Source organism: Siniperca chuatsi, linkage group LG18, assembly GCF_020085105.1.
Source record: "Siniperca chuatsi isolate FFG_IHB_CAS linkage group LG18, ASM2008510v1, whole genome shotgun sequence".
Taxonomy (NCBI): domain Eukaryota; kingdom Metazoa; phylum Chordata; class Actinopteri; order Centrarchiformes; family Sinipercidae; genus Siniperca; species Siniperca chuatsi.
In genome coordinates, this window is record NC_058059.1 from 8,793,967 (window position 1) to 8,804,843 (window position 10,877).

At 42.8% G+C, this 10,877-nt stretch overlaps 1 protein-coding gene across 1 annotated transcript; it reads right to left on the reverse strand.

Annotated features, from left to right (window-relative positions):
* Nucleotides 1–25: 25 nt before the first annotated feature.
* On the reverse strand, nt 26–10,778 carry dhx29 (DEAH (Asp-Glu-Ala-His) box polypeptide 29). The gene is made up of 28 exons (XM_044174149.1): nt 10,601–10,778; nt 9,802–9,875; nt 9,418–9,531; nt 9,199–9,328; nt 8,956–9,095; nt 8,724–8,867; nt 8,070–8,196; nt 7,818–7,976; nt 6,991–7,159; nt 6,577–6,697; nt 6,036–6,428; nt 5,665–5,931; nt 5,387–5,530; nt 4,877–5,053; nt 4,543–4,683; nt 4,275–4,419; nt 4,049–4,169; nt 3,840–3,924; nt 3,558–3,646; nt 3,111–3,239; nt 2,847–2,922; nt 2,467–2,691; nt 2,200–2,336; nt 1,577–1,667; nt 1,171–1,470; nt 965–1,096; nt 674–770; nt 26–381 (listed from the first exon to the last, which is right to left on the reverse strand). The coding sequence occupies exons 1-28, from the start codon at nt 10,770–10,772 to the stop codon at nt 326–328; spliced, it is 4,155 nt and encodes a 1,384-aa protein (XP_044030084.1). The 5' UTR covers nt 10,773–10,778; the 3' UTR covers nt 26–325.
* Between the last annotated feature and the right edge of the window lie 99 nt (nt 10,779–10,877).

The following is a 10,877-nucleotide window of genomic DNA, read 5'->3' on the forward strand; positions in this document are numbered from 1 at the left end:
CTATCAACCGTGACACAATGAAAGGTTCAAATAAAAGTGTACAGCTTTATTTCCACCACATTTGGCAACATAATTTTTTCTTCAACTTATTCTCAAATTTCAGCATGTATTTTTCCATTATCATATGAGTCCTCCTCAATGTGAGTAAGAGTTCCTGGTAACCATTAGTTCATGTTTAGGATGCCCACATCTGTCTGCTGGGTGCTGTTTATCTGCAGGCATTCATCCTGAATACCAGAGCAAATAGGAAGCACCTTGTCCCCAGGCGCAGTGGACAGTATAAGAAAAGGTACTGTTATGCAGGTTCTTCAGTGGTGGTCCGATATCACACAGTATGCTCTGATTTGATCAGATCCAGAATCATCTGGATGGTCCTCTCACCTACAGCAGATAGACAGGATCAGATTGGATCTAGCAAAAAAAATCATCATTCATTCATCATCTTCTAGCCATGTCTTGATAGAGCAACTGAAATGCCTTCTATCTATTAATGTTGTTAGAATGGACAAAAATGTAAGCCATTCAGTATTTATACACATTTTTCTTCACGAGTTTTCAGGTTTTGCAGTATAGCCATGGACACGTTGAACAAAAGTGTTTAATGTGTTTAATTTTATGCTGCTTACTCTTTGGAAAAAAATGCTATTTGTCGTATTGTGATGCTAGAGTTTACCTTCCAGATTCATCCTGGGGTTCTCCAGCTTCTTTTCAAGCAAAGAGTCCATTAGTTTCCTCAGGTGTTTGAAGATCACACCAATCCGTACAGGAGCCTTTAAGGGTGAACAACATGGATTAAATGAAATAAACCTGGAAGAAGATCCATTTCATTGGCTTACAGTCCAGTTTGCAAGGACACATCTACTGCTGCTACAGGAGGGGATAGAACAGGAAAGGGCACAGGATGTCATGGACAGCTTTGACACAATATTGAACCAACACCAGAGAAACCCCGGTGACCTCTGACCTGGAAGTGGATCCACCCGTCTAGTGTGATGAGCCTTTCTCTGTGCTGAATATCGATGTCACCTCCGAACAGCAGCATGGGGAACGGAGGTATCAGAGTGGTGTCTCGTAGGTAGATCTTAGCGTACTTCACCTGTGGATAAACCTTTATTAGCACGTGACTTGGAGATGAGAAGATATTAAAACACACACATACACCACCCATACCTTCTCCTGGTACAGAAGCCAGCCGTGTGTCTGCAGGTTGCGGTTAACGGATGAAGGGTGGACCTGAGCCTTGCCCTGGGGCGTCTCCACTGTGCACACGACTCGCTCCAGCACATCCACAGAGGGGGTGCACAAGACCCGGGCCACGCTGTCGTAGAGCCCCGCTGTCAGCACTGCGTTCAGGACGGTGATCTGCTGCTTGGACAGCGCCGCCGCCTGCTGGTTGGAGTGAGAAGAGGAGGAGCGAGACGACCAGAAACCTGCCTGCTCCATCATCCTCATTAGCTCGTGCTTCACATCCTGGATAGAAGAAGGAGTCAAACACATGGGGTTAGACAGGAGGTGGAAGAGAGAGAGAGAATCGGAGTTAAAATGAGAGTCAAGGCTAAGAATGTGTGTGTGTTACCTGTATTGTAATGAGAGCTGTACGATTGAGGAAGTGTTTCCTACAGTAGGACATTTCTGCTCTCTGTCCCTCAGTTTGTGAATTCTTCCACCTAACAGTGTGACACGTTAACAGAAAAATAGGTCAACAGAAAGCAGATAGATATATTGAGCTATCAAGATTAATATTTTCTAATATCAAAAATACTTGTTTTCAATTTTTGAAAGATTCTGTCATGGTAGTATTCTTGTGAAGGGCAACAGCTTCCTGAGAGCAGTGCTTACCAAATTAAATGTAAAACTTTTTTCAGACCTTCAAAATATCACAGTCACATGTCACAATGCAATTTAATACCTTTTTCACAATCATACCAGCTTACAATTATTTACCAAGTGCGTGAATTTATTTACATTTTTATGAGATTTTTGTCTGCACTTCCCAGCTGTACATTACAATAATTAAGTTAATTTAAGTTTTTGCTAAAATTGACACTTTGACACACGATGAGTCGATGAGCTTCCTAGCTACTGAAGTTAGCAGTAGTCTCAGTGTATGTAGGGCTGACTGAAAATCCACAAAAAAGGATTGAACAGTCTCTTGCATGCACAATCCACTGTATGAAAATCTGTGTTTGAAGTCCATACCCCAGATATGCATTGTATATCGTAAGGTGATCAGAGTTGGCTAATGCCAGGGCAGCTTTGGCCAGGTTGGCTTCTTCCTTCCTATTCATCGGTGTGGAGAAGGGAGACTTCTCCGTGATGGCTGCTGCAATGGTTGCCTGAAACACATCTCTTATTAATATTCATGGAAAGTTATGAAACTAATCGTGATTCAAAAATATATAATAATGACACAATATGGTAACATAGTAGTGTTTGTTTTCTGAATAATGAAGCAGCGGAACGTACTATGGGCTCCAGGCAGCCGAGGATGGCTCCATAGATGAGCATCTTGCCAATCTTCACATTGACAGGCAGACTCGCCAGGTGTTGTCCCAGAGGGGTGAGGAGATGATTGTTGGGATGACACGCACCGATCTTCCTCAGCAGGTTGACGGCGTTACTGACCGACTGGGGCAGAGGAGGATCCAGGGCCCGGCTCAGAAAGTCCTCCGGGGAGCCGTACTGACATTTCTACCAGAGGGGAGAGAGAGGAGTGGAGGAGATTAGGGGGAGTGAAGAGCACCTTAAACAGAAGCTTCAATGGTGTTTATACATGTGGTAGAAGGTAAAAGTGTTGGCCTTTGTGTGGATCATTATGTCTGTATTTTTGTATTTAGTTTATATACCATAATATGAAGGCAGAGCTCCTCCAGTGGGACTCGTAGTATCTCTGGAATGGAGTAATCCATGAAGGAGTCAAACCTGACGTCAAGGGAGTTAAACAAGAGCAGAACAGATCAGCACATGACCTGAATCAGGAATATGAGGTGTGTAGTTTTGTTTTGTGTCTTTTTTGATAAACACATCCTTTATATCTAATGGGAAATTATTTGTTTTCCTGCTTTGTGTTCCCATTCCCATCTCTGCATAATGAATGATGACCTCCATACCTGTACTTGGGGTAGAGTCTAAAGCAGAAGCCGTTTCGGACACGTCCTGCTCTCCCCTGCCTCTGGAGGGCGCTGGCTTTGGAAACAAAAGTTTCCACCAAAGAACTCATCTGGCTGCTCTCATGGTACCTGATTGACACAACAGACTGGAGTTAAGTCTCTCTACATCCAAGTTCACTTATGTTTTCCTATTACTGTAATTATTAGCCGTGCGGGTGGCTAATAATTACACCACTTTGGTCCAGACTGAAATAGCTCAACAACTATCAGATGGATTTCCATGAAATTTACAACAATTAGATAAAACATATTTTGATGACTGAAGCCTCAAAAGAGATTAAATAGCTTATTTCCTATGGGAACAGCAATCTGTTTTAACTTAATAGAAGATAATATAACAATGCTATAATATGGAAGACTTTTCTGGTATTGTTCATTAGCCCTTACTTATTTTCTTTAGTCTTTCCAGTGTCGATGACAAACACGACGTCAGGAATAGTCACACCTGTCTCAGCAATGTTAGTCGACAAGACAATCTAAAAAAGACACAGAGCAGTAGGGTCGGCACTTATATATACCTACTTATTATATATTTGTTCAGTTGCTCAGTCAAATAATTTTATCAAAATCATATCTTCTTTATAAAACAAGCAAAAGAATCAGCTGCAGCGTGAAATAGTTTTGACAAAAATTCAGCTTTATAAAAAGGACTTTCACATTCAGAAGTACCTTTCTAACTCCAGCAGGTGGCACTGTAAAGGCAGCAGCCTGGTCCTTTGATGAGAGAGTCGAGTGGAGAGCAACAATCCTGTACCTAAAAGAGGCGGTCATAACTCACAGTGAGGCAAATGAAAAAGGTCAAATTAAATGTACTGTTTTCAGGACTATTATGAGTGTATACTGGATTACAGTACATTACATTGGTTTGTGTATGTCACCTGTTTTTGTCCCTGAACCTCTTGTCTGAGGAGAGCAGGTCATAGAGCTGCTGGATGTGAGCCAGACCTGGGAGGAACACGAGAACGGCACCATCCACCTCCGCAAATTGTGGCGATTTGTCTGGCAGCCCACAAAAATACAAAAATGTAACACACGTAAAAAGACCTAAACATGTATGAATATGTACTCTGTGCTGTCTGAAACGAGCACGATGATGTGTTGTACCCAGGTAGTCGATGAGATCAACCAGTAAGTCCATGTTGATCTTATTAGGGTTCATGTACTGCAGCACCTGCCGAGTCCTGCTGCTGAAGTGGTCAAGATCTGGACCCAGGTCCCAGCCGGAGGAGGAGTCCCTCAGTATCACCTCCTGGAACAGAGAGAAGCACACAGACTTAAACACATTCAGTATAAGAGTGACAGCAGGTTACATACATAGATAACACACCAGTAACACATATACTGTATTACTGCTGCAGTGAAACAACATTACCTGGTGCTGTAACGTCTTGCCACCTTTTTGTGTGACAGAAATGCTAACTTCCTCTTCTTCTTCAAGGATTTTCTGGCAGTACTCCGAGTCCTTCTCCAGGATGTACCCCGTCTGTTCCACTATGTCTTCTAAGTGGGATACCTAGAAACAAAACCACAGGAGCTTGAAAATATTCTGTTTCTTTGATCAGTCAAAAATACATCTGTGATAGGACTTAATGCAAAAACAGATGCAGCTTATCCCTGATGTCCACTTCCAAAGCTTTCAAAATAGACAAAAAGGTAGGTAAATTACATTCTGTATACGAGTACACACAAACTAAAGCTCCTCTTACCTCCACTGGGAAAGTCCTGCCGGGGATGGTGATCACTGGGCAGCGGTTGAAGTAGTTGGAGAACTTGCCACAGTCCACTGTGGCGCTCATAAGGATCAGCTGCAGGTCTGATCTCCTCATAACAACATCTTTCAGGATGGTTAACAGGAAGTCCGACTGGACACTGCGCTCATGGACCTGAGAAGATGGAGGTGACGAGGTGGGGCGAGACGGATGGTGCTGAATATTCTTAAGTCCAAAGAACACATTAGAGGAGACTTTCCAACTCGTAACTTGTTAGTTCCAATAAAATTAAATTGCAATCAGCGGTTGAAAAACGTTTTCATCTCTGCACCCTTTCAATACAATCAAATTTAGCTCTTGCCACGGTCTGATTATGTCATTTACAAAAAAATACAACACGTTCTGATGTTTATAACTTGACAAAAATATAGCTCTTACAAATATATTAACCTGAGGGTGGAAAGGACAGGGTGCCAAGATGTTTACAATCCTGTGTTTGATCAGTACCTCGTCTACGATGATGTGTGTCAGGGAGCTGAGGTGTCTGTCATGCTGTAGTTTCCTAAGCAGAACTCCAGTAGTACAGTACAGCAGGCGGGTCCACTCCCCAGACTGATTCTCCATCCGAATCTGGTATCCACACAACGACGACTGAAACGTGATTTCAAGATGAAATGTGATCATTAAAATAGGATGACAGTGCTTCCTATCAGCCTACATTACCACAAGGTTTCATATTAAGGCCCATCGAGCCTTAAGATGTCTCGGTAAAAATGTATTTTCACCTTCGATCCCGGTCCATCCTCGCAGCCAAGCTCCTGGCTGACTCTGCAGGCCAGGCTCATGGCAGAGATCCTGCGGGGCTGGGTCACCACGATGTTGCAGGGCTGCGCTGCTTTGCCTCCTATTAACAGCTCCTCCAAGAGGAACTGAGGAATCTGAGTACTCTTTCCGCTGCCCGTCTCACCGGCCACCACCACCACAGGGTGGCGCTGCAGAGCCTCCAGGACCCGATGCCGGTGTTGGAAGACAGGAAGCTGCTCTCGCTCTGCCTTGAAGTTAAGATACTTGTTGAATTACTTGGGTTCAGTTTATGCATCTTTAATATTAAAACGTCTTTAATATGGTAAATTGTATAATGCTTAAGCGTATTTACCTGCAGTTTGAGGGCCAGTGAGGACTTCTTCAGCTTTTTTAAGAGCTCTGCGGACGCCTCAAGTGCTCCCGCTCGCTCCTTCCTCCCTCCTCTTTCCTCACTCATGTCATCCACTTCTTCTCCTCCCTCCCCAATATCAAGACCAGCCAGGTTCTCCCAGGACTCTTCAGGCTCTTCATCCCCAGCCCTGCCCAGCCCCAGCTGGTCTTGGGATCCAGATTCCTGCACTCGGTTCTGGTTCTGCTGCTGTTTGAGTCTGGTCAAAAGGCGGGAGATGAACTGGTCTCGAGGTTTGTTGGCAGCAGTGCGGCTCTCTTCCTGTTGCTGCTGCTCGCTGTCTCTCCACTCCAACCACACATCTCTGTAGGTTGGAGGAAGGAGCTGGTGCACTGACTGAGCGTGGGAGATTGAGAGGGATGGGAGTAACTTAGTTATTAGAGGAAAATTAGAACTAAAATTAATAAGGATAAAACTGAAAATATGAGGTCAAGCAGCACAGAAAAACTGTGGTATCCTCTGCTTGGTTGGTTACATGTATTACCTGTCCTTTAACCAGGGTGTAGAGTGCCAGTGTGGCTGCCAGATGTTGAGCCTGCATGCTGTCCTCAGTCAGGATGGTTGGGCAAACTTCAAGAGCATCATCTGGCCTCTGAACACGCACCCTGATGGATGCAAAGAAATCAAATTAAAACAAAATATTTCAAAATGTAATTATAAGCTAGACTATAAACAACAGGGTTAAAAATCTCAATAGCACTACTACTGCAGGTTATTTCATTCTTCTGTCGATGTGGTACAAATGACTGACATTTTTGTAGTGTGAGCAGTCAACTGAAGTGGATTTTCAGCAGATTATCTCAAACATTTTTCCCTTCACTTGTGTACCTCTCCAGAGCTACATCCAACTGTCTTTGTATATGAAAACAAGGACACAGACACATACACACACACTTACTTGCATTTCCAGTATCTACCAGCAGCAATCTTGTGAAAAGCCGGTGCTGGACTCTTGGGCAGGTTTTTTCGGACCCAGTCAATGAGGAACTGTTTGGGAGACTTTCCTGTCCAGCTGCGAGCTGTGTAGTCAAAATTGCGAATGTCCTTTGGCTCGTTCTTTTTCACAACTGCGAAGGAAAATGGAATAAAATGATCAGCAAGACGTCTGTGAATCTCTGAGTTTGCCATCATGAATTTCTGTCACTTTTTTTAAATGCTTTTCCCCCCAAAGCCTCATCTATTTTTTACCTTTTGCAACCAAACTTAGTATACAGCCAAAATGGGTGATGCTAAACGTTTTTACCTTTTCCCCCCAAAACTGAATAAACAACATGGCCACCAGCAAACAGATGAACTTGATGAAGGGGGCAGCCTTAATCAAAACTATACTAGCCATTACTCTTGAAGCATTTTAACAACAAACATGTAAGCAGAGGTCATCAAGCCTATCTGCAACAACACTTCAAAATAGTGCCAAGAGCTCCACAAATGTCCCTAATTTATATCTCTTCGTTTGATAAAGCAGTATGTTAAAATCCAATTTATATGGCTGAGGTGTCAAACTCCCAGGTTTGTCTATGGTTAGTGACATGGATGTGACCTATGTGAATACAGTATCTACTACAGTGGTAATATACAGTATATTGGGCTTGAATCAGTACAACTTGAAGCTACAGTGTGTTGTGTTTTATATTTACTATATCCTGTAAAACGCTTTCAAAGTCTTTTGTTAAAGTCACTTGATGAATGAATTTAACTTTGCTCAGATTATGTTTATTTGCGAACCTTTCTCTGCAGGAGGGGCCTTTTCAGCTTGTTCAAATAAGCTGAAGCTGAGGTCCTCTTTGTCATCACGGGCAGGAAGTATTTTCTTTTCCTTTTGAGGCACGTCTACCACTTTTATAGCTGGATTGAACATGGGGTGGGACTCCAGCTGCTTCATTTCTAGAAACAGAAAATACATTTGTTCTATATAAGTCAAACATGAGTTAGAAGAAATAGTTTAATCTCTGCATGTATGAGTTAAAGCACACTCACCTTGCTGTATGATGCGTATCCTGTCCTGTGCCATCCTCTGACCCGCCTTGTCTCCTTTTGTCTTGGCAACAGCTGCCATTTCTTTTGTGTCATACAGTTGAGCAGTAAGGACCAAATACCTGTCATTCTACACAGCAAAAAACAACACACACAGTTCCTACACCATGCCACATACTCAATGACATTTACTATACTATCACAACTGCCTAACTTCATACAAAAGCTGAAAAAAAGACATTTTGTAGCTGAAATGTGGTAACTTTCAATGTCGCCCTCAAGCGACAGAACAAAAACTATAGTTTGGGGAAACATGCTTATTCGCTTTCTTGCTGAGTTAGGTGAGAGGATTGACACCACTCTCATATTTGTCCGTTAAACATCAAGCTACAGCCAGCAGCCTGTTAGCTTAGCTTAGCATAAAAACTGAACAGCTAGCCTGGCTGTGTCTGAAGGTAACGAAATCCGCCTACCAGCACCTCTAAAGCTCACTAATTAACATGTTTTATCTCGTAAGTTTAATTCGTACAAAAACTCAAAACTCATCTAACACTCTGCAAGAAACTGAATAAGCATATTTCCCCAAATGACAAACTAGTCCTTTAATTTTTTTAAAAATTTGAGATCTCAGCTTTAATTTGCTTTAATTTTACTTACTGGATCAAACTTTACATCCAGTTCAGGATTGCGTGCAGTCTTCTTCCCTCCTTCCTCTTCCTCCTCATCATCATCATCACTGCTCTGCTCTGCGTACCTTAAGATCCAATCCTTCATGCTCATAGCTTCATCCTTCTCTGTGGCCTGGCAAACACCACACTTATAAGGTTCAGTTTAGTGTGACAGTACACTTCTGTCTAGCCAACACACACTTGTAAATAGACACACAAACCTTGGTGGTCTCTTTGCAGGTGTTGTTGGGTGCTTTGGGGCTTGGGGTTGCAGGTTTCTGCAGAGCAGGAGGCTGGAACTTTGGCCTGCTCTTCTGACTCTCCTCCTGCATCTGCTGGGTAAAACCTTCTGGCAGCTCATCTGGTACACAGACAATAAACCAAGAAAGTCACGGTTTTGACAGCCTTGTGTCCTCAAGAGCTATACGGTGATGACATCTAACTGACTGCTGACGCTCTGTTACCATCTTTGAGGTTGAGGCAGAGCCAGTCGAGAGCAGAGTGGAGATCCCCTCCGTACAGCACACTACTCTTCATCGCCTCCTCAATATGTTCTCTCTTAAAGTTGAACTTCTCCAGAGCGGTGTACAGGTCCTGCAAGCACAACAAGACAGCACCAACCTGAATACAACATTCGGTCATGGAAACAGATCTCAGAGTCAGAGGGATGATTTTAGCTTTACCAGCAACTTCTTGTTCGTAAGTCTGCCTGATATGGGCCCTTTGTCCCCATTCTCCTCTCTGAAGTCATTGATCAGCTTGATGATCTTCTTCTCCAGGTCAGCTTGGATAGAAACCTGTGTTAAAGGGTCAAATCCCATTTATTTCACAACGTTTTGAATGCTTTTCAGTGTGAAACACACTCGACAAAATGGGTGAGATTTGCAGCTGAATAAATAATGGACTATTTCAGTATTTATAGCATATTGGTATGTTACAAGCTAGTCAACAACAGGTTACAGCTGCAACATTTACTTGGCAGAGAGAGAGAGAGAGAGAGAGAGAGATTCTGTCAAGCGGCACAGTAAAGACAAAGAACACAGTTAGTTACTGAACCAATGACTTACTTTAAGAATCGACTTGTCCGAGACTCCACCTGTGTCAACCTGGGCGGTGTTGGCAAGACTGTAGGTCTTTGGAGCTGGAAGAATAAAAAAACAAAAGAGAATTGTGTCAATTAAAAGCAACACATGTTGATGTTGAGATGTTGATGTTGATTAGATGTTCATCTAATCATCACATTCACTGGCATGATTCTTTTTTTTTTAACAAATAAGCTTTATTTTCAGATTTCCTCAGAGATGTGTTGACACATGCTGTCATGCAGATTAGACTGCACCTATCAACTGTTTTAATTATAAATCAATAAATATGCATCCCCTTGATTATGAGATTAACTGTTTAGTCTGACAAATGTCTAATGGACAGGTCCATCACAAGTTACCAAACCCCTACGTTTGTTTACCCATCTGACAAGCTGCTAACACACAGCAGCAAGGTGACATAATATGAAATGAAGAAAGTCAAGAGAGGGGCGTTTGTGAAGCTGTAACCTGAGAGCTTTTGGTATTTTTACTTGACAAATGACTTAAAAAACATTACGCACAACCCTACAGCCCAACAGTTTAGAAAGTAAACTAATATATATCACAGATGCAATATTTGTAAGTCACTGCATACAGGGTTGAACACAACAGTATAAACACCTATACAATATAAAAGTATCCAATATAACACCTCCAACTACAGCCTGCAAAATTACCATAACAGCATATTTTCAACGGTAAAGGCGATGTCACAATGTAGATGAACTTTGAATGGTACCGTGATGTTTCTGAATCTATAAAGCCAGCCAGGTAATACCACCTTTTGACTTGTTCTCTTTGGATGGTTTAGCCAGCTTGTTGCTGGCAGGCTGTTTCTTCGGCTCCTCCGCCACGCTGTTCCCCGCTGCAGCGGCAGCAGTCCTACCCGCTGCTCCTGCCGGGGCTACCGGAGTAGCCGCTTGCGCCGCCGATTTCTTCTTCTTTCCACCCATTATGTCAAAAAAACACTGCCTGTCTGCGGCTCCTCTATGTGGCTATGTGCTGCCAAGTCATCAGCAAAATCCTGAAAGATGGTGGTAATGAATGGAGAGTAAAAA